This window comes from Lactuca saligna, chromosome 9 (genome assembly GCF_052625555.1).
Source record: "Lactuca saligna cultivar CGN05327 chromosome 9, ASM5262555v1, whole genome shotgun sequence".
Taxonomy (NCBI): domain Eukaryota; kingdom Viridiplantae; phylum Streptophyta; class Magnoliopsida; order Asterales; family Asteraceae; genus Lactuca; species Lactuca saligna.
This window is the reverse complement of record NC_136425.1, coordinates 176,256,073-176,280,267: the sequence shown is the minus strand read 5'-3', so window position 1 is coordinate 176,280,267 and position 24,195 is coordinate 176,256,073. Positions and strand designations below refer to the sequence as shown.

Sequence of the window (24,195 nt, the reverse complement as noted above, 5' to 3'; positions counted from 1 at the left end):
AATGGAAGGTCTGGGGTTAAAGTGTAATGTCATGTTTAATTTTGCAAAGGAATTTAGATGTCAAGGGGCGTTTGGTATCTTTTGGACTTGAATTGTAAAGGATTTCAGTAGAGAGGGCGTAAATGGTAAAATTTGGACCTGCTGTGAAAAAGATAAGAAAAAGGAGGGGCTAATGTTGTCATTATGGGATACAGTTTATTAGAGTTGGGTATATAACCCGTGTTAACCCCGTCACACCATAAAAACCCTAACCCTAATAGAGATGGCAGCCGCCATCACCCTCCTTTTCCATTTTTCTGGTGCTGCCACCCCATCACCGCCATGTACATTGCTGCTGTGAACCGCTGCATCCCAGCCGCCGATAGCCGTTGCATCCCAGCCATCTTATGTCGCCATGCCAGTCGACGTTGAAGCCGAAAACCATCTGGAGGTTCACCGCTCTTCTCATTCCTCCATCGTCCAACCTCCCACTTGCCTCCCTTGATTATCCGACCAACCAATACTGCCAAGCGATGCCCTTTCTGCCATTGTTGCTGTTCCGTAGGGAATCACCACCCTTCGTCTTTTGTTTCATCGTAGTCTGCCATTCACCACCCCGAAAGGGCTGTTGTGTGTGTTTCGTGCGTGATTTCGTATCTCAGCCAAGGTTGTGCGTGTTTCAATCGTCATCGTAGTTGTGTGTGGGTGAAGGGTTGGCTGGAAATGCTAGAAGACCACCATGGCAGCCAACCATGGTGGCTGTCGCAGGAAATGATTTGCTGCCACCACTAGCCACTGTGAAAGGTGGCTGTGTGTGTATTGTGATGTATGTGCTCATATGTTGCGATGGAATAGGGCTACTGGACCGAGTTTTAGCCGGAAATTCAAAGGAAACCCCACTGCCACCACCGTGAGCCACCGTCATCCACCATTAGGTTGTTATCTATATGTGTTTGTATTAGTGTGTGTGTGTGATTATTTGGAGTTAGCATTGTAAAATGTAACTAGAAGAAAAGGAATAATGAAAAGAATAGCTCAAACCACCACCGTAGGGTGGTGGCTTGTTAGATGCTATGTGTGCACCTTTTTGCGCACCTTTTAGTCCCATTTTATGCATACATTTAGCACAATTGTTCTTCCTTTTCCTTGCATTTTATCATATTCATTTTAGTCTCTAGAACAACCTTATTTGTACACTTTTATATCATTTTCAGGTAAACCGGAGGTTGGAACGCGCTTTGGGAAGTGTCGGGAAGCATTGGTGAAGATTTCGGGACGATCGGGCGAAGAACGAAAAAGTTGGAAAAATCAAGTTTGGAATTGGAGTTAGAGAGGTACACGAGGCGTGTTGAATTTACACTAAAAAATGAGCACGGGGCGTGTTTGACCAAAATAGGAGCTGTTGACCATGCTGAACATGACCCGTGTCAGTTTAATGCAAATCAACACGGGGCGTGTTGCTGAACACGACGTGTGTCATTTTAGCCTATTCGAACACGGGCCGTGTTCGACCCAGAAACCAACTTTTGGCAGTTTTTCCTATCTTTCATATTACGGGTTAAGGGTCATTTTGAGGTGGAAAGAACATATCAGAGCACCATTGGAGAGAAGAATTCGAAGCTTTTTGCAAGGGTTTGTCCGTTAATCATTTGGAAACATTAATTCTTGTTTTTGTAAGTTGTAATTACACTTAATTTCATCTTTTAGACTTGTGATCTTGTTCTAGCCATGTGTGGCTAGAACCCTAATTTCTCCAATTTCATGTTTTGACTTCTTGGTAGTGACTTCATTCATATGACATGATATTTGTTCTTAATTTCTATCTAATGAATTTGATTTTGCTTCAATCGAATGTTTGATTCTAATTATGATTCTTATTGGCCATTTGAATTAGGGTTAGGTCATTCAAGTTATCTCTTTTACAAAATCCGTAATTGTTTTGTGAAATTGAACAAGTAACAAGCATTAAATTGATCTCTATTGAATGAATTTAGTGTAAATCTTATTCATACACTTTTACACTCCTGAACTTATGAGGAGTATTGGGTGTTGTTGGGAACACTCACATAAAGCTTCATGCAGTCTTATAATCTAATTCTAAGAGCTTGTTTAGATTAGGTTAATAAGGTTAGGGTTAATCAAAGAGCTTGTTTTGGTTAATTAATATGGTGAATGGGAAGTGTTAGAGCTTATTAGCACTTTCAAGTACCAACTTAGATAGAATTGAACGAATATTGTGTCATCTTTGAGTCACACTGCTAAATTGTCATACATGGGGTTGGAGTCCTTACAAATTCTGAATTTAATTCACGCATTTAGTTGATTGCTTATGTTTTTAATTGTTTGTTTAATCATTACATTCTAAACCCCCTCTCTTTACTATTGGTGACCATAGTACCTTGTGCAAATAGGTATGGACCAATTGTCCTGTGTCTCTGTGGATCGACCCTGCTTGCCTTGTACTACCTTTTAGTGCAATATAGTGGGATTATTTTGGAGTATATCGTACCCCTTTATTTGTTGGGTTTGACACTCCTAACATGGCTGCCACCTCCTGCCGCCACCGGCCGCCGTGTCGGGTGGCGGTGTGCCTCGTTGATGCTGTGATTTGGTTTGGATGTTTGGACAAGGGACTAAAACCCTAATGGGCCCAAAGAAGCCTTAATGGGCTTAGTGAAACCCTATTGGGCCTAATGAAGCCCTAATTGACATTAAAGCCCAAACATGTGTATAATGGGTCTAATGGACCATAATTGACCTTAAGAAACCCTAATGGGCTTTAGGACCTAGCTATTGGGCCTATTGGGCTAAGATAGGGTTGGAAACCCTAATTAGGGTTTAGAAAACCCTAATATTGGATTTATGAGCTTGGACATTGGGACCCACTTTTGGGCCATTGGAATGGAATTATGTGATTAAGCCCAATCAGACCATATGACTTATTTAGTAAAGTGAGGGACTTAATGGATTAAGTCCTTAATGGGTTAAATGAGAAACACTTAACCCTAATTGTCATTTTATATGAAACCCTAATTTCACTTGGGCTTTGTGTTGGGCCTTTCCTTTGGGCTTTGGTAATTGGATTATTAATGGGCCATCCAAGAATATCATATGGACTAGAATATGTTGATGGGCTTAGGGTAAGGCCCATATGAGGGTGTGGGCCCAATTTGGAAAATTAGGCCATATGTTGGGCTTTGGCCCATTACTTGACTATTGAGCCTTTAGTGTGTGAGTTGGACTTTGGGCTTGGAACCCAATTATTAATTGGGAGTTGTTTGATGTTGATAGTTTGGGAATCTGTCAACCGACAGCTGGAGTTTTATCGGCGGGACTTCAGTAGTGCCAGGTGAGTTCTCCTCACTATATCAACAGGGTCTAAGGCACCAAAGCCGACCCTTTATGGATTGTATTCGGATTATTGCATGTTATGCTTACTGATTTACATCCTGGTAGTTATGATGGTGATATGTTATGCTTTAGTGACCCGGTTGGGTCGGTATCCTGGTATATAGGATGATGCTATGTTAGTGACTTGTTAGGTCGATATCCTGGTTATAGGATTGTTGATATGCTTTGGGATTTGTTAGATCGGTTTGACTGTTATATATATATATATATATATATATATATATATATATATATATATATATATATACATGCTAGTGTTATATGATATCTATGTGCACATGATTGTCCCGGTTATAGGATGATGCTATGTTAGTGACCGGTTAGGTCTGTATCCCGATTATTGGGATGTTGCTATGATTGGTGATCTGTTAGATCGGTTTGACTGTTATATGAAATGAGCTAGCGTATGATATTTATCTGCACATGTTTGTTTGGTTGGGGGTTGGGTTGAGGCGGTCCTGCTTTGTGTTGTAGGCCAACATACCCTATGAGCGGTTCGGGTAAACTGTGGGCTCGTATGGCGGTCCAGTCATACTGAAGGCTCGGGATAGATCCAGATAGACTGTAGGCCCGGTTGGGCGGTCCAGTCAAGTCGAAGGCCTAGTATGCATGATGTTCTGTATTTGTTATATGATATGGTTATATTTGTATGGTGTTGGTATTTTGGGGAAACTCACTAAGCTTATGGATTACAGTTGTTGATTTTGTTTCAGGCACCTCTGATGATCACGGGAAGGCGAAGGCGTGATCGTACAGCTCCTCATATCTCATTATTTTATGATTTGATTATGGGGATACTCTGATGATTAAACTATTTTGAAAACAATCTGTAATAACTTAATGGTTTAAATGTTTTAGAAGGTTTTAAATTGGCTTGAATTTTATGGGTGTTTCAGATCCTCTCAAATCTGTTCAAAGATTAGGGTAATCACGGTAATCCCTAAACATACATCCATGATATGGGTAATAATACCCTAGTTTGTTATGGAGAGGTTGGTTACAGGGTTATGGGACGGACTGAGGTGGTCCTTCAGACCACAGAGCTTATTCAACAGATCAAGAAGAGATTGCAGACCGCTCAGAGTCGGCATAAGAGCTATGCCGACCAGTGTCGATCCGAGTTGGAGTTGCAGACCGCTCAGAGTCGGCATAAGAGCTATGTGAAGTCAGTTGACGACCAAAAACCTTAAGTTTTCGGTATTTAAGGGAATGAGAGGGCTAAGCTTTCTCACCCTCAACCTCTATCACTCTCTAAGCCTTCAGAAATCCTAATCTTGCCTCTCCTTAAGATCCCTTGTCTTTTGGGTGCATTTCTAGAATGTAAGTATCAAAGGCTCCAAGTTTATTGCTTATCATGGATAGATCTTGAGTTGTGTCCATTTTATTGATGCTATTGCATGATTGAGTGGAGTAGATCCATAAAGTTGGCAACTTTATGGATTCTATAAGTCCCAAGAGGATTATAGTGTTCAGATATGGGAGTTGGTGTAGATTTGAGGTTTGCATGAAAGTTTGAAGCTCATTTCTTCCCTTTTTGACCTAGAAATGGATGATCATGTTTGGTGCATGCATGGCCATAAAGGAAACATTTTTATGCACCTTGGGGGTTCCCTTTAACTTCTGGAAGAAATGGAATCAAAGACTTAATGGATTAAGGACTTAAAATGATGATTTTTAGCCTCAAACAGTACTCACGACGTGAGAATTGATCCCATGATGTAAGAAGTGGACCAACCCCGTTTCTGTTAGGACACTTGGAGGTCACGATGTGAGAAATGGAATTGAAGGCTTAATGTATGTTAGTTTTTATAAGAACTCCTTGTTGGTTTATATTAAAAAATTGTTGGCATAATGTTTTAAATATAAAACTAACAATTGCTTCTTACAAAATAAATAACATCGAAATAACTTGTTTCGATAACTACTATCTGAAAGAAAAAAAAAGTTAAAAGAATATAACATAAGGTTGAATGAATCAAACAAAAAGATATTGATATGTCTTCATTTATTTTGTTTGATTCATTCGATTTTATATCGTATTCAAATAATGGTTATTGAAACAAGTTTTCGATATAGTTTTTATTTTGTTTTGTATTTGTTAGAAGTGATTGTTGGTTTTGTACTTAAACATTGTATCAATAATTTTTTTAATCTAAACCAACAAGGACTTATAAAAACGAACAAACATTTTTTTTCAATATAAACCATTAGATATCATCTTAAGTAAAAACTATTTAAATAATTAATATATTAATAAACTGAAACACTGGTGGAAAACAATTCAAAAATTAAACTATTTAATTAGAATTGATTTTGTATATATTAGTTTTGTATACATACGTGTCCTAAGAAAAAAATACATAATTTTTTTTTTATTTGTATATCTAGAGTTTAGATGCAATGCGGATTTTTTTTTCTTCAACGAATAATACAAAACACCATTTTTATAACAAAAAGTAAAAACGAAAGTAAAAAAATATGCTAGAAAACAGCAAAATAATAAAAAAAAATTAAAATTTATAAAAAATTAAAAAATTTAAAATTATATCTATTTTATAAATATTTTCAAAAATACACCTATTTAATAAATATTTTTTTTCAAAAACTCTATTTTCGTCGATTACTCCAAAATGTAGACACTATGTCGTGATCTTATCCACTTGGACTGAAACTCGGGCTTTGAGTCACTGAACTCGCCTCCATCAGAATTATTGTGCGGTCTCGACTATTCACCAACCATTGACTGCCACGTGCAGATCATATGAAGCAAATACCTATCCAACGGTTAGAATCTATCATAACCCTTTACATGGTTCATACACTATTTAAACCGCTGTCTCTACCGATAAGCCCTTAATCCTTAATATTAAAACCTTTGCGGTTACCATTCCTCTATAACTAATTTCATTTCCCTGTTCCTTCCAAAATCTTTCCAAACGCCATGATCGGTGGTGGCAATGGCGGTAACGGCGGATCCAAGAAACGCCACCGTGTCGGAAGCAACAGCCGTTTATCATCCACCGCGGCGGTGATCGATTCCTCTCGTCTCGACGGAGCCCTAACCGAAGGCTCTCACAAACCCTTACCAACATCATCCATCCGCCGATCAAATTCACGTCATTCTTTCCTCCCTATCGCATCCTCCGTCCCCAATGGATTCAATGACCCTAACACCGCTGACGTCATCCTCCGTCTCTACCTCGATCAGTCCTCACCTTTTGATTCAGACGATTCAGAAACGGCAGTGGCTGTTGATTCCACATCGGAATTCGAGATCTATCTCCATTCTTCTGTCCTCCGCCGATCGAAGTACTTCTCCGCACTTTTATCTGATCGATGGAAGAAGGACTCAGGGGAAGTTGATTATTACAGGTTTAATTTAGCCGTGACTGCAGGTTCGATCAACAATCATGTCACTGTTCTTCAACTTCTGTATACCAATGAAATATCGAGCACTATTGATACAGCATCTAAAGCGCTAGAGTTACTTCCAATTGCCTTGGAATTACTGTTTGAGGACTGTGTAACGGCCTGCGTCCGATACCTTGAAGCTGTACCGTGGACAGAGGAGGAAGAAATAACCGTGTTAAGTATAATCCCCCTTTTACGAGATGAGGAGTCAGTGGAGCTTTTAGCTAGGGTTTCACCTCCAAAGTCGGATTTATCAGAGGAAATGCTTCACGGATTGATATTAACAGCGATTCATAATCATCCAAACATGGCGTTTGCAAAAGCGTTTGTTGCAAAACTCTTAAGGGACTTTTCATCCAGGGAATCCGCAAGACGAGTTTTGGATAAGTCTTTTGAGACCAGTTTGAAGGTGGTAAAAGAGTCCTTGGAGGAGTATTCCAGTCCAGACTTTCGTGGTGATCATAACGAGACAGAAGCAATTCAGAGGTTGAATTTGCACACTGCAATGACAAATGGGAGGCATTTATTGTGGTTGATTGAGCGGATGATTGAGTTAAGAGTAGCTGATACTGCTGTGAAGGAATGGAGTGAACAGGCTTCTTTTACTGCCGATTTGCAGAGGGCATTTAGGGATGATGCATGGAGGAATATTGTTCCTGGTCTTCCTGCTGTGGTTCTTAGGTGTACCTGCAAGCTTGCCAATGCTGTTGCTTCTGGTGTTATTTTGGCCTCTAGACAGGTAAGCTTTTAAATCCCCTTTTCTTTACATATTGTTCTAGGATTCAGTGTTTCCTATTCTCTTATGTTTCAGGTTAGGATGAAAATGGTGAAAGATTGGCTTCCTGTATTGATTGTATGCAAAGACAATGTCACACCAATGTTGACAAATCATAAATCACTCTACCTGGAATTGGAAGAAACATTCTTGAAAATCATATCAACATTGCCTATGTCCGAAGCTCAAGAATTGTTGCAGCAATGTCTCAGTTTTTCAACTCGAAATGTTGAGGATTGCCCTCATTTAGTTTCAGCATTCACCACGTGGTTTCGCCGTGCAAATCGTCAATTACCAGGTGATCAGCACCAACTTTCTTGATTGTGTGGAAGGTTTCATCAATTTTAGCTTATAAACTTTCTACTTGTATATATTTTTTTTATGCATATGACTGCTTTTATTGCGAGTGTAATCGTCTTGAAAAGTTTTGTAAATCTTGGAGTAATTGGTATGGATAGTTGTGATTACATTGTATTTCTACATCTAAAGAACATGTTCTCTATTAAGGTTTGAGTTAGGATTCAAGATATTTCCGGATTTAGTGTCACTACATAGGTACGGGTTAACGAGCTTTTGGCTTTTAGCTTTGAGATAAATCTCCAATTGATAAAAAAGTTTCTTGGGAGTATGAGTTTGAAGTTTTTATTTTAAATTTTAAAACAAAAAGATTCAAATCCATAAATCACTTTAATTAGTCTTTGAGAGCTTTAAAATTGATCACTTTATCTTATTTTACACATTTTAAAATCTTAAACACTTTACGACCACAAGTTTTGTCAAATATATCCTAAATCTTTCTATAAAGTTGGGAAACATATCAACATACTGGGTAAACATAAAGTTAATATACATCTCTAGCAATTAATTTTACGATGTGAAGTGCCTTTGTTGCATCTTCTTGATAAACCATTGGAAGTGATTTTCTTGCGTTTTCTTTATAGAGATGTATGACGATCTTTTGGGGGAGTAAGAGCTCCTTGTTATTCGAATATAGTGGCTGCTAAAGTGAGACGTCAAAGGTATTAAGAATGAAGAGAAGCATCGGCGAGGAATCTAAAACTTTAGATATAATAACTATCTAATATAGTTTCACATTACAAATGATGCATTGATATTTTTCCCCTTCTATAATACATGTTTTTTCTTCTTATAATTTTGTTACCATGTCATTGATGAAAGCAGGTCACGATGCATAAAAAAAAACCTTAATACATACTTACATTAAGTGACGGTTGTAAATAATTTTTTTTAGAATTTAATTTTCAAAAGCAATTAGTTTTTTTTTACTCAAATAATATACATCTAAACAATTATCAATTGCACAGATAAAATCATTAAGAATTAAACATATAAATGTACATTGTTGCCTTGGAATGGAAATATTGGATTGGAAATAAAAATATATTGTTCTTTTGAGGTAAAAATAACGTAACATTTAAAAGATGAGGGTTAGAAACAAAACTTTAGGAGCATGAGATTCTTTATCATCGTGTAAAAAGGTATTATACACTTCTAATTAGATTATAATTTTTATAATTTAAATTTTTTAAAAATATTTCACTTTTAGATCTTTATTGCGCATAAATACTTTAATTTGATAATAGAAATTTTGAAATACAAGTTTTCTATCTTTTCGTATATTACAACTTATCTTTTCGTATATTACAAGTTACTATAAATTTTTTTAAAATAAACTTATTAGATTACATAATAAATCAAATACTTAATTCAATAGTTTTTGAAAAAAAATCAATTTATTTTGTCGTACTTAATCAATTTTTTATTTGATATTCGGTATTCGGTGATCAATTTTTTATTTGATATTCGGTGATCAAATTTTTTATTAGATATTCGGTGAGTTAAAGATAAATGAGTCTTTAGTGAAGAGTTTAAGGGTTTATGATTTAGGGCTTTCGGTTTATGAATCTGAGTTTAAAAATACGATCCAGAAAAACAGACCTAACAATCTATTATTATAACTCATCCAATAAAAATGAACTACAAACCCACTTTATTGGAGTGAATATTTTATTTTGTTATTATTTATTGACCATTGAATATACTGTTAGGGTAATACATACGATCCCTTGTTTTAATAAATACTATCAATGCCAAATTTAATTTCTATAAACTTTGTTCAACAAATACGTAAATTGTAAAGGATGATTAGCCCAGTGTTTTAAAAACCGGTTTGAACCGGCCGGTCGAACTGGTTAGACCGGAAACCGGAGAAAAGAGTGGTTCAACTATCTTCGGTTTTACACCAATTTCTGAACCGGATTGAACCGGCCGGTTTTTAGAAAAAATAAAACCCTAATGTAACATCCCAAAATTCAAGGCCAAAAATTTCATTTTTAATTAAGTTATTACATAAAACCAAGGTGTGAATAATCAAAATATAATATTATGAAACCATATCAGAGAATAATCCCAATGATCTCGTGTGCGGAAAACATAGTGTGATGCGATGCGACCAAGCCGACTCCTTTTCCTTTGAAACAAAGTACCTGAAACCAAAACTGTAAACCGTAAGCACGAAGCTTAGTGAGTTCCCCCATCATACCACATACCACATAACATCATCGGTATCTCTCAACCGGTAACTGCCATCAGTATTTTTCAACCGGTAACCGGGGCCTATTTCACCCCTACCACTATCACATAATAATATGTCATAAACATACTTATCACATACTAACATCATAAACATGCTGATCACATACTAATTTAACATATCATAAACATACTGATCACATACTAATATATCAAAAACATATTTATCATATACTAATATACTGATCACATACTAACATATCATAAACATACAGATAAGCATTGCATGGGTTCTATATACCCCTTCGGTATGTTTCAACCGGTAACTGCCATCGGTATCTTTCAACCGATATCCGCCATCGGTATCTTTCAACCGGTAATCGGGGACTATTTCACCCCTACCACTATCATATAATATCATGATATAATCATACAGTCAGGTATTTTTTGTGGGGTACTGACCTACCCTTCGATCCTAACGACCGAGTCAGGGAAAAACTATTCCCTGCTATTACCACTAACACACATAACATATCACATAAAAATATCACATGAGCATATCACATAAACATACCAAGATAATTATCACAAAGACAATTATCTATCAACTACCCTTGTTGGTGGGCTGACATTGTGGCCTTAGACCCAACCCTACTGGAAGGTAAATCACCTCATACTGCTGAAGTCCTGAAGACTCAACCCCACATTGGTGAAGTCCCGCAGACTAAACCCCAACTGTTGGATGACAGATTCCCGATCTGTCAATATCAAAACCTCACCCAATTAGCGATTGGGTTCCACTACGTAACCAAACACATACTTTGGGTAATTACTATATTACCCCCAGCTTCGCTTATTCAAGCCCAAGGCCCAATTCATAGGCCCAAAGTCGAATAGGACTCAAAGTTCAACATATGGCCCAATTTTCCAAATTGGGGCCAAACCCCTTACGTGACTTTATTCTAACATTACATATAATCATTAAGGCCTAAACTATGGCCCATCTATGGCCCAATTTTCCAAATTGGGCCTAACTCCTCAAAGCCCTTTAATTATTCTAGTCCAATTGCTTGACTTTGGATGGTCCAATAATCCAATCATCAAGGCCCAGCAATAAACCCAAGTGAAATTAGGGTTTCACGTAAAATGATGATTAGGGTTAAGTGTTTCTCACTTAACCCATTAGGGACTTAATCTACTAAGGACTTAATCCATTAAGTCCGATATTTCTTATATTAATTTTTGCCAATGATTATTATATAATATTCCAAATTATTAAAAATTTCCCGAATGTTCCGATTAGTTCCCCCAAATTAGGGTTTCATTGCATTAGGGTTTTCCAAACCCTAATTAGGGTTTCCAACCCAAAGACTAGCCCATTTATTAACTTATTGGGCTTCTAAGCCATTTAGGGTTTTATTGGGCCTATCAAGCCCACTAGAATGACATCAAGCCCATTAGGGTTTTATTGGGTCCAATAGAGTCCATTAAGCTTCATTGGGCCCATATGAGCTTCTTTGGGCCCATTAGGGTTGCAAGCACCCTAAACGAATCAACTCAACAAGACAAGCACACCGCCACCCGACCCGGCGGCCGGTGGCGGCAGCCACCACCTCACGGTGGTGTTTTGATTTTCCTTTCATTATTCCAATTGTAAATTACACATTACAATGATAATACTCAAAATAAACACACACACATACTAAACAAATATCACACACCACCACCTTATGGTAGCCGGCAGTGGCAGATGGTGGCAGCCACCATGGCTGGCGACCATGGTGGGTATCTCTTCCATTTTCCGGCCATCAACAACCCCACATGACACCCACTCCATTGCAGAAATAAACAATACACACACAAGGACCCGAAACAGATACACCACCACCCACCTAGAGGTTCACGGTCGTGGCAGGAGTACGAGCGAATCAATACTAAACTGGTCGCCAGCATAGGCGGCGGCTTCGCCTTCAACAATTGGGAACAACGGTGGAAACCCTTCAGTCTCTTGGGGTGGTGGTGGTTGACACGGAAAGGTGGCAGCAACACACCCGACTTGCTAGAAATGAACCCAACCACCCCATATGGTGGCATCCGGCAGCTGGAGAGTAACAGGAGTGCCGAATCGCTTGGAGCTACAGCGATAGAAGAAGGAGGCGTCGTACGAGCCCCCGACGGCGACTGAAGTAACAACAACTCCGGACAGCAGCATGGATGTCGGCTGTCTTCCAAAACCTCACCATATCGGAGAAAGAGAGGGGAAGGGTCAGGTGGTAATGGCACCGGAGACGAAGAACAAGGATGGTGGCAGTTGGAGAACTCCGACGATGGCGGCTGTCTTCAACTTTTAGGTTTAGGGTTTGAAACGGGAGTTTATGATGCATATATACTCGTCTTAAGCAAGGGTGACAGGAGTTGTCCCGTGTTCATATTTAACTTTTCCCTTTAAACCATTCTAGTCCCTCCCCATAAGATCTTATCAAATGTAATACAAAATTTACCCTTTCTACCCTGAATTTGGAAATCTTCTTCAAATTAAATCTGATAATTACCATTTAAACCCTCCGCATTAAATCCTTTACATCTTAGGTACAAAATTTACCAGACAGCACCCAATATCTTAGTTATGACATATTCAGCCTTTCCACATCATTTCGTTTTAAATTAATTCCAAATAATTGTCACGGAGTCCCTGCCTTCATAAATAATTATAAACGGGGTCCAGAGCTTACACTTTTAACCCTCAACATCCAAATTATGACAAATAGCTCCTCGAAACCAACACCCTGCTACAAAATTATTGATTTTAGGGCTACTATATCTTCATAAATTTATTTATTTATTTAATAAATAAACAGGGTGTTACACCTAAATTGAGGTGGTGCGGTGGTGTTCGAGAGAAAGAAAAAGAAGATTAAGTGTTAAGGTAGTGGTGGTGCATTGGTCATGGTATGGTGTTAATGTAACACTCCAAATCAGGTATTACTCTTTAGACCCTTGAAATGGAAAAGATTGCATAAAAGGTCCCTTAGTACGTGGGGCGTACTCCAGGAGTACACTTAGTGTACTAAGGATGCATGAACGTTGAGGGTGGTTGCGTACACGACAGAGGGCCAAAACTCTAATTCTCGAACTTGACACCTATTTAAACACCCTTAAGCCTCTTGGATCAAATCCTAATCAGCCTCCATAGCCTCATTTCGCCCTTTTGCACCAGAGATCCCTTGTAAGAGTGTTTTTGAGCTTAAGGAGTGTATTTGTGTCCATTTTAGAGTTCATTCAAGAAGAAGGAATTGCTAAGCAAGCTTGGAGTGGCATTAGGCTTCAAGAATCAGCATCTAGTTTACCTTGAAGAGCTTCTGGAGGTATAAAGTATTGATCTTGCTATCTTATTCATTAGATCTGGTTAGGGTTTCTATATTGTACCTTTTTGTGTTCATGGATCATCTTTAGAGAGTTGGAGCAACTCCAGAGCTTAGGAAGAGTAGATCTAAGGTCCTTTGACTCATTCATGCCATAAAAATGGTGTCTTGATGGGTGTTTTGACCTCATGCATGGATTAAGACTCTCGGAAAGGTCTTAATGGGTTGTTGGGAACATATGGAACATGCAAAGGCATAAAGTTGCCAACTTTATGGCTTAGGACGTCTTAATGACTCAGATCTAAAGATTGGACATTAGAACATTGATTATTAAGCACTTAATGGAAGATGTGCTTAATATGTTTGTACGTTGGGCGTAGATTAGCGTACGCAGTGCGTATAGCTTAGGGACTTAGTACACTGCACGTACAAGGGTGGTACGCAAGACGTATACACCTCAGATGGGCTTGGACTTGTTTTGGGCTTGTAAGCCCTTTGAGCCTCAATCAGTCACTGGGCCTGGTCACGTTTTGAGTTAGTGGGTCAACTTATCTGTTTTGGGCCATGGTTACTATGGTTGGGTTGTATTGGGCCATGAGACCCATTAATGATTCTATACATGGACTTTGGGCCCATTAGCAAAGGAATACTTTTTGGGCCATTGTGAAAGGACTTGGGGTTTGGGTTCTTCAAGTGGATTATGTTCAGCCCTAACCTAGGGTAATGGTTATTGTTCAGCATGGGTGTTCAGGGACTGTTAGGAGAGCAGCTTTCAGATTCAGCAGATAGAGGTGAGTCTCCTCACTGTACCAATGGGTAGAAGGCACCAAGGCTGATCTATTTTATGATATGTGGTACACTAGTTGATGTAATGTTATGTGGCATGTTAGTTGGTTATGTATTAATAGGTATGCTAGTTGTATATGTGGTATACTTGTATGGAAGACCATGGGAGAGCCCATGGTACTTGGATGTAAGACCATGTGGAGAGCCCATGACTTTCCTGTTAAAGACCATGGAGAGCCAATGACACCCGGATGTAAGACCATGTGGATAGCCCATGGCTTTCCTATTAAAGACCATGGGGGAGCCCATGACACTTAGGTGTAAGACCATGTGGGGATCCCATGACATCCTGGAATAAGACCCTTGGGGGAGCCCACGACATCCATATATGTTGTATGTATGGCTTATATGGGTTATGTAGCTTTTATAGCTAATCTGGATTATGCGATTATGTAGATTGTGTGGGGTATGCCCTAGGAAACTCACTAAGCATTAACTTACAGTTTGTTGGTTTGTTTCAGGTACTTCTGAGTCTAAAGGTAAGGGCAAGGCCTGATGGAGCGACATACACTCTCTCAGGCGTCTTATGGGACACTTTGATATTTGAATTAAAATTGTTGATGTTATGAATTTGAAAACAACTATTCTTGAGATTTTGTGGTTTATTGGAAATGTTGTGATTATTTAAAAACAAAAAATTTCTTTTGAAAGTTGGGTCGTTCTAGTTACATTGGCCGTGGTGTGGTGTGGTGTTGCGTAATGGTTTACTTGGAAAGAATAAAATCGAAGTTCCCAAATCAGATCTTGGTTTCCATTTGTGAGCCGTCTCCATCATATCTCAGCGAGGGGTTTTCCATCAAGTGCCTAATCTGATTCTTTTATCGTACAAAGAAATCTTTGAACTCTTCAATAAAATCTACATAGTGTGAATTTTCCATTGATGTACATATGAAAAAAAAACACAATAAAGAGACACAATCATAACAAACTTCTTCTTGCTAGAAAACCCCAATATCGTTCATGTTCGTTGAAAGACCATAAAATCGTTTCTCTTCTGTTTCATTATATATATATATATATAGAGAGAGAGAGAGAGAGTTGGTGAGTAAAAATGACAAAATCGCATACACCGAAAATTAAAAATTATAATAAAGATGAAAACTAAGATGTTTACCAAAGGAGTATAGTGAAGCAAGTAGTTGAAAGGGGCTTGTCGTTGATGGCAGCCTTTGGGGTTTCTATTAGAAGGATGCATTTAGATGGAGTAAAGCGATGAAAGAGTGTAGAGATGAAGGAAGGCATGGAGAACTTCAATCAGAAGACGCCAGAAAGATGACCACCAGTCCGTACATTGAAAAGAAATAGAGATCGGAAAGGGGGGAGCCTTAACCTGAATTGCGAGAGATAGTTAGAGAAGGTCGTTGTGGTTTATGATGATGATTTCCGGCTGTGAAGGTGGCGATGGAAGCTGGGGATGACCAATTCAATTGGCTAAGATGTTATATAATGTTGATCTAACAAATTCAATTGGTTTTGACCAATTCAATTGGCTGAATTTGAGGGAATGTTTGTTTAATTTTGACTAAATCAATTGTTGATAGGATAGGATTTCATTTTTCTGGAATGCATAAAATAGCTGTACGTGATGCATTAAGGGTTATATCTCTTAAAATTCAGCATTTGAGGCTAAATGCTTATTAAGGTGTGTGTGTGTGTGTGTGTGTGTATATATATATATATATATATATATATATATATATATATATATATATATAATTTGATATACAATGGTACAATGCAGAGATGGCTTATAAATTAGCATAACAAAATAACAAATAGAAAGGGTAATAGCAAACCTATGAATATTGTCCTTTAATTGTAGAGTTAAATATGAAAATTAATGAAAAGAATTGTTCCACGAGAGAAATGTGACTTAGGGTGTGTGTAGCAACAAACTTTTGAGAGCTTTTAGTTTTTAAGAAAAAAAAAACAAGAAAATCATAACCTAACAGTCAAGAACAACTTTCAATTACCAACTACTAGTTAGTTTTGTCAAACATACCATCATTTAAGATAAGAGATGGGATTCATATCTAGGATGAAAATCTAAAAACAAGAAATTCCTAACCTAACGGTCGAGAACAACTTCAACATCCTCCCTTGCAGTGAATTGTATCGACATCTAGGACACTCACATACACATAACAAGCCTCACATATTCGAGAACACATTATGGCTTACTAGATTGATTATGATGTATGCAACCCATTCTTGTGTAGAACATTGAATCAGCTAGTGATTTTTATCGACATCTAGGACACTCACCTACACCTAACAAGCCTCATATCTTCAGGAACACATCATGGCTTACTAGATTGATTATGATGTGCAACCCATTCTTGTGTAGAACATTGAATCGGTTTCGATATCATTGGCAATATCTCAAAAGAAAACGAAACCTTACATCTATGTATTTGTTGCGATCATGCATTACAAGGTTCTTCACGAGTTTGATTGTTGGAATATTATCACGATGCACTATTCTTGGATTGCTTTGTGATTGCCCTATATTCTTCACAATTCTTTCTAACCACATGCACTTGAAGTTGGTGTATAAACTATGCTTTTGTGGTACACGAAAAGACCGGTTGATGTTTCTTTGAAGACCAAGAAACAACACTTAGGCCCTTTAAAAACATAGCATCAAGTCTTTCTTCATTGTCTTCGTCATCGTATAACTTTTTGTATATTCATTAATCTTACTATTCCCGCACTTCTAGAAAGATAAAATAGCTAGTTAATAACTCTTTTATAATAAAATATATTTTAGTAAATAAAGAAATCCCAGATAAATTAACATTTTAAGTTAAAGTATGTTGTTAAAAAATGTACGACAAAAAACATCTCAAAAGATAACAGACATAGAAATAGAAATAAATTCTAACTATTACATGTCTAAGCATTTCAAAATGACCAACCTAAATAAATTTCATCGTTTGAATGGACTTAAATTATTTGAAACCTTGTCATAACACTTCTATAACATAACTAGGTTTTTATCTATAGAAACTATGGTTAAGAAAGAAAAATATCATTGATAATTCCAAATCATAATGATTAATAAAAAAAATTACAAAAAAATAAATATTAATTTGCAAAGATAAAGTTTATAATGATTGATTAAATTAATATATACAATGGTAAAATAGTAATTTGAATTTATATGAAAAAAATAACCTTCTTATAAGCGTTAACCAAAAAATATGAGAAAATCAAAATATTGGAATTTATGATTTGTTGTTTTTCCAAGGGTAAAATAGTGATTTGAAAAAAAATAAACTTCATAGTTTCTAGATTTATCTTTGTAAGGATCAAAATTGTTACGAAACATGAAAATAAGAACCGAGTTTGTTCCTTTGGGCACCAAAATCAAAGCTACACACATTCATGTACACAAGAAAGTATGTTTCCATTTCTTGTATTTTACACACACAACTCGAACAAACCAATTCAACAAGGCATCACAATGGATTTATACTAAAACTTATATTTTAGTTTATTTGCAAGATTTAATAATTTTGATGTGTATTATTGTCAGTAATTTTACTAAAATTTTAAAACATGTAATTTTTGACAAAAGATCGTCTAATTACATTTTTTTTGAAGTATGTTATTTATGTGAGATTGCAAAAGCTTTAAACATGTTAGATTTAGACGACAATGATATGGAGAAGAGGCCATTTGAAAAGATTAGATTATGATGTTTGTTAGTTTGATTGATTTTAAATTTTAAACTATGATTTTTGGTATTACCGTAATTACTTTTGTATGTTGTGTTAAGATTGTTAACTTTTGTTGGTGAACTTGATTGATATGTTAGGGACTTTTATTTGAAAAATTAATTTTGCAAGTTATAATATTATAGATAAAGTTAGATTAGTTATACATGAAATATGATAAAGTCATTAACTTATTTGATTCAAAGTTCAAACAAATGGTATAAACAATCAAAGTTTGACCAATCCAACGTTTACAAGAAATGGAAACGTATTCATTTTTACGAGTTGTATCGTATCAAACCAAAAAATGTATTCATTTTAACGAGTTGTAACGTATCTAACCCAACAATATATCCATTTTAACGAGTTGTATCAAACCCAAAAAAACGTGTTTTAACGACCTATACTGTATGCATGTAAAGTTGTATCAGTTCAACAGTGTCCAAGAACCGGAAAAATCGGACCTGGACCCGGACCTGATAAGTCTCATCCAGCCCGGACCCGGACCCAAAAAACATGTTTTAACGACTTATACTGTATGTAGAGCAATGTTTCTAAGCTATAATTCATTTTCACTTGCTGACATTAGAAACATATCCTTATTCTATATTTAGGAAAACAGTATTATATACATACGATATTTCTCGAGTAATTTGAAAAACTCGTAATGTCTTTTTATTCATGGAACATAGTTTTCTAAACCTTGTCCCATTATAACATACTATAACGAGAATGTAAGTTTATAGTACTAAAAAAACATATAGTAATAAAATGACCAAAAACACCAACATCCGCACTTCATGAGGTTATTCACGAACCACAAAATGGCAATCAAACCATCATTGATTTTTATATGTACTTGACTTAGAAGCATTAAGAATTACCTACGTTGATCCATGTCTATGGGCGGCTCAACCAAATTAAGGGTACTAAACTAACAAAAAATATAGGGTCATTTGACATTTACTATACTTAACGTGATAAACACTGATTCTTTTCTTGAATCACCAAGACATTTACACACGAACAAATACAAGAGGTAATGTATTAATGAAAATACATGCTGCTTGACAGCCTTGACTCGCTCACTGTTTCTTTGAGTTCGTTTCAACCCAAATTCGAAAATTCCAAAGGCAAAATCCATACAAAAAGTATTCAAGACTTGACAATTTGAAAATGTATATTCTATAATCAATGGATAAATGAAAATAATTAGCCTTAATCGGCTAACCCAAATAAATAATGGAAAACTAGAAAAAAAAAGTGAAATCATATTGTTTGGCGTCGAGGAGTTGAACAATTGAAAATCGAGATAGAAGAATAGAAGATAGATACGATCTTTCAAGTTTCAAAATCACATTGATGTGTCACATGCATTTCGTCTTCAAGAATCAAGATTACGCACTGTGATGTCTATCGGACAATTAGTAAAGGACTAATTGAAATTTGAGATATATTAATATTGAGTTAAATTTGAAGAGTACGTGACCTTTTAGAATTGAAAGTCTTAATCCCTAACTTAGAAAAATATAATGTTGAGTCATCCCTCTCAATATCATTTACCGTTGAGAATGTGAGAATGTCAATGTCATTTACGCGTGGGAATAAGAACCAAAACTTCATGGGGTGCTAAGGCAATAAAGAGTTCGAATGTAATGGAAAATGACATTTTATATCTCCAGGCGTGAGGTGTAATTACACATCGTTCGGTCATTTTGTTTTATGAAATAAATAAAAAATGGTCTCGACATATACATATCCCATATTTGGTCAATAGCTCCAAAAAATATCATATGATCAAGGTTATTACTTTATTAATCATTACTCCATCAAGATTCAACTCTATTGCTCGACAAACACAAAACATGCTTATTAGTTATTCCTATCAACAACCTTTTGTTGACAAAAATCAAAACAAAGAGAATGACCAAAAACATACACACAAACAACTAGGAACCACATCGGATCATAGTTATTTACATGACAACGACATCAACCCTGTCAGCAACTAAACTAATACCTACAAAATCAACCAACCTCATGGAATGTGCTTCAAGAGTCCTCCACTTTCATACAAAACCTTCTTATTTTGATGTATTGTTTTGGAATAGATGGTAAACACCCAAATCAAAGAAGTCGTCTTCTGAAGTTTCTAGTAGTACCATGGTAAGTCCTTGCTAGTAATCCGACACCAATTCCGATTCCAAGGCAAACACTCAATCCAATTCCGACACCCACTCTCACACCGGCATTAAACCACGATAGTTCCCCATCTTCACCTTCCACGTATTCCATTCCAGAGTAAAGACTATGGTACTCGTGTTCCTGCTTGTAGTTTGGGTAATCCGCAGCCTACAATGTCACCAAGCAAAATGGCATAAAGAAAACAACAGCCATTGTAGTGTGCGCATCATAGAAGAAGAAGTACATCAACATAGAAAAAAGTGCCAACAGCGATGCTATCCTGAGCCCTTCTGAGGATAAGGTTGTTATAATAATATAGTAATATATTAAAGTATAAATGGGGTCGAGTGATTTTTTTTATCCAGTTATGGGTAAAATTAAAATATAAAAAATCTGAAAAGAGAACAAAGAGTCACACAATATGATCATTAACACAAGTCTGTTTTATTCAAAGACATAATTAATAGAAAAAACCAAAAGACATACCTTCACAGAAAGACCAGAAGAACCCTCTCCTTGATTCACAATTGCTTCATTTTCAGGTATAGCTTGAAGCACCCCTTTCCTTGTTTGTTTCTTTCTATAAAGAACTTGTAAACTTTTCGTCAAAATTATCGGATTCCCACCAAAACTACCAGCCAAACAAACCTCAATCACAGGTGTCTCCAATTCCACCCCTTTCAAAAACCCGTTTCCCGCCACCATATCCGTCTCACATTCCATTCTCCATTTAGAAACACAACCATCTGAAGCCGATTCCCCATGGATTCCATTCCCACGACACAAATCAAGAACCCCGGAAACCAGAAGAACATCCTTATCGAAAACCTCAAACTTCACACTTCCTGTTGTCCTAAAACTATCCGTACTAACAAATGTAACTTCCTCGGACTTTTTGTCCAATCGATCTCGCCTTAAAAGGGTTGAAACACAATCGGAGTAGATGCTAGTTCTTACACCATTGACTTCAAGTAAAGTGTCACGGTTGAGTGGGACATGGTTAAGTGTTAGATGTTCGGGGGTTGATTCATTGTTGATATCACATTTGCTGATTCGAATGTAGCAAACTCTTAAATCGAGCCAAGATAGAGAATGTTTTGGGGTCGAATGGTAAGAGTTGTGTCTCGGACTGTAATGTCCGTTTCCGATTCCGATTCCGTTCTCGTAACGAGTCTGAGTCTCCATGGTGTTGTCGAAACGATGAACCTCCATGCTTAAGAGCCGGAATATACGATTGCTTGAGAGGAGTTGGGAAAGCCCATATCACAATCAGCAAGAGAGAACCTGATAATAAAAAGAAATAAATGTCAAATGAAAGATGGATGATGGATGATTAAAGCTAAATAACTGAGAAAATGGCGAAAAGTATGACTATTCTTGAAAATTAAAAATTGTTGAATATGATGTGGACAAGCTTTTCTAGGGCTATTTTGTATTTGTATGATGCGGATGAAGAGGGTATCCATCTCAATAATCAGTTCTCTTAAAGAAACTTCTCACCAACTTCATATCTGATTATTTTAAGCCTAAAAACTCACTCATAATCACTTTTACCCAAACACTCGGTTGCATTAATAAGCTTAAACACGCATCCAAACACACCCGATTTCTAACTTTTTAAAGTGGGCGTGTTTGCAGTTTCAAGTTCAAGTCTTCACTTATCATGTCATATGAGAATATAAAAAGGAACTAAAAATATCCCAAAAGGATCTAAAAAGGAAAAGTTTTAAAATCATTTTTATATTTATCCCAATTATTTTGTCATAGTGACTCTACTATCAATCTACTTTTGCTAAATAGTGGCTTCATGCAGCAACAGCAGAGAAAAAAGGTTAATTTCTTGAACAGAAGATTCCTTTTATATGGTAAAGATCCACACCCACTAAGCACTTAAGCAGCACCCAAATAAAATCAAATCTAAGCTAAAAACAGATCAAAAAGTTGAAATTTTACTCAAAATCCCACAAAAAGACAAACTTTTCACTGTGAAGATCCATACACAAGCACCAGCAATAAATGAAAAACTCAAAGCTAAAAACCAGAAGGAAAAATCTTCAATTTCTGCTTAAATCCCCACAAAAGAACATGTTTTTTACAATAAAGATCCATACCCTCTAAGCAGAAGCAACAGACAAACAACCCTAAGCTTAAATAAACAAAAAATAGTTCAACCAACTTTCAAGATCCAGCATACTGAAGAAGTATACCCAAAAAAACAAGCCTAAATTCAGAAGAAAAAAATCAGATTTTTACAGTTAAGATCCATACCCAATAAGCTACATCAAGAGATAAACAACCCTAAGCTAAAAAGAAGAGATCAAAAAGCTTCATTTCTACTCAAAACATAAAAAAGGAACAAACTTTTAGAGTAAAGGCCCATACCCAATTATCAGCAGCAACGGATGACAAACCCTAATGCTAAAAGTTGATGTATTTTGTAACTTTAGTCTCGATTTCGAACGGTGTATGTTGACAATTGAACTTTTTTCTGGGGGGGTTTTAAAGCAAGGATTTAAAGGGCAAGAAGAATCCAAAACTAAAAATGGCAGGCACAAGTGTCGAGACTGATGTCAATACAGAAGCAAAGTAAATGACAAATGATCATAAACAGACAAAAACTCTGGAATGCTTCAGTATGTGTATGTGTGAATCAGCGTAAATCAACATGGGCTTGATTATAACTCCAATAAAACCCCGTTTATTTACTGAAAATGAAAGGAATTTAAAATTGGGGAAGAAAAAAAAAACTAACAAGAAATAGTTGATTATAAGAAGGCTAAATTGAAAGTTTCCCTTCTTGTGAAGTCTCTTTCTTGATATTGATTTTCAAAAAAGAGAGAGAGTGAAAGAGAGATGTTTTATATGGTGATGATGTTGGTGGTGGTGTAGGTGGTCCCTGTGGGGATTCTAATATCCCTGCCATCTTATCCAAGCCAGGACAATAGAGTACAATGACATATTGATATACATATTTAATCGATACATTTCACTTTATGTTACACGTGTTGCTTTCAAAAACATTAGCTATTATTTAAATATATTTAATTATATTTTTAGATAAATCTGTTAACTATATAATTTGGTTCCAAAAATAAAATATATGACATAAATAATCATTATTTTCATACATGTCTTTATAAAAGCTAGTATTTTGTCGAACGAGAGAGTGAAAGAGAGATGTTTTATATGGTATCCGGTTTTGTAAATTGATTTTTAATGATTGTATTGATAAAAATTATGTATTATTGTACTTATTGGTAAATAAATATATAAGGTTGATACCATTGATAAAACTGTTGATAATTGGGTTAGACACCACAGTTTAGAAAGTCGATGGGATAAAAGTGATATTTTATAAAATTCAAAGTTGAGGAAGTCAAATAACATTTGACAAAGTTTAGGATGGTAGATGTAGGAAAATCATATTATATAACCTGCGAAGGTTAAACATGAAACATTAGAAAATGAACGGATGAAATTGACATTTGAGAAATGTAACATTTCAAAAATCATGATAAAATTTTCCTTTTTAAAACATATCAAATTCCAAAAATCATTCAAAACCTAGTTTCCAAAAGTCATAATCATAATCAAAGTATCACAAAATCTTAGATCAAATAAATATCGAGAATAATATGCACAATCAACCCTTCACCTTGCCCCTATCCTTAAAATGTACTTGGAACTATAAAATCAAACTGTAAGCCAAAGCTTAGTAAGTTCTTCCAAAACACCACCATACAAACATATAATAGCATGCATATTGGGTCCACAGTCATCAAACTTGATTACCCCTAAGTCCACAATATAAGTCTGGATCGCCCTCCCGGGCCACAACATATGTCTGGATTACTCCCGAGCCCACAACATAAGTCTAACTTGCATTCTCGACCCTCAACTTATGTCTGTATTGCTCCCAGGTTTCTTAGCTTTCGCACAAAGCAATATTGCCTTA

At 36.3% G+C, this 24,195-nt stretch overlaps 2 protein-coding genes and 1 long non-coding RNA gene across 4 annotated transcripts; 2 read left to right on the top strand and 1 right to left on the bottom strand.

Moving 5' to 3' along the window:
* Nucleotides 1-257: 257 nt before the first annotated feature.
* Nucleotides 258-1,795, top strand: LOC145014435 (uncharacterized). Its single transcript, XR_013665531.1, has 2 exons — nt 258-914; nt 1,194-1,795. It is a non-coding gene; the product is annotated as an uncharacterized LOC145014435 (long non-coding RNA).
* Nucleotides 1,796-6,243: 4,448 nt separating this feature from the next.
* LOC145015365 (BTB/POZ domain-containing protein At1g63850-like) lies at nt 6,244-8,818 on the top strand. The gene is made up of 3 exons (XM_078973832.1): nt 6,244-7,540; nt 7,613-7,874; nt 8,518-8,818. The coding sequence occupies exons 1-3, from the start codon at nt 6,332-6,334 to the stop codon at nt 8,544-8,546; spliced, it is 1,500 nt and encodes a 499-aa protein (XP_078829958.1). The 5' UTR covers nt 6,244-6,331; the 3' UTR covers nt 8,547-8,818.
* Nucleotides 8,819-20,055: 11,237 nt separating this feature from the next.
* Nucleotides 20,056-22,753, bottom strand: LOC145017512 (uncharacterized protein At1g01500-like). Of its 2 annotated transcripts, none has more exons than XM_078975533.1 (3): nt 22,623-22,753; nt 20,727-21,524; nt 20,056-20,408 (listed from the first exon to the last, which is right to left on the bottom strand). In XM_078975533.1, the coding sequence occupies exons 2-3, from the start codon at nt 21,450-21,452 to the stop codon at nt 20,184-20,186; spliced, it is 951 nt and encodes a 316-aa protein (XP_078831659.1). In that variant the 5' UTR covers nt 21,453-21,524; nt 22,623-22,753; the 3' UTR covers nt 20,056-20,183. The 2 variants fall into 2 exon arrangements, with proteins under 2 accessions (XP_078831659.1, XP_078831660.1); XM_078975534.1 differs by lacking the exon at nt 22,623-22,753 and adding an exon at nt 22,509-22,545.
* Between the last annotated feature and the right edge of the window lie 1,442 nt (nt 22,754-24,195).

What these genes read in the sequence shown, in the direction of transcription:
- LOC145015365 (XM_078973832.1), top strand. Translation starts at nt 6,332, where the DNA reads ATGATCGGTGGTGGCAATGGCGGTAACGGCGGATCCAAGAAACGCCAC. An exon ending in TTATTTTGGCCTCTAGACAG is followed by an intron (nt 7,541 to 7,612) that starts GTAAGCTTTTAA and finishes CTTATGTTTCAG; the next exon opens with GTTAGGATGAAAATGGTGAA. An exon ending in TGCAAATCGTCAATTACCAG is followed by an intron (nt 7,875 to 8,517) that starts GTGATCAGCACC and finishes TTTTCTTTATAG; the next exon opens with AGATGTATGACGATCTTTTG.
- LOC145017512 (XM_078975533.1), bottom strand. Translation starts at nt 21,452, where the DNA reads ATGGAGGTTCATCGTTTCGACAACACCATGGAGACTCAGACTCGTTAC. An exon ending in CTTCTGGTCTTTCTGTGAAG is followed by an intron (nt 20,409 to 20,726) that starts GTATGTCTTTTG and finishes GTGACATTGTAG; the next exon opens with GCTGCGGATTACCCAAACTA.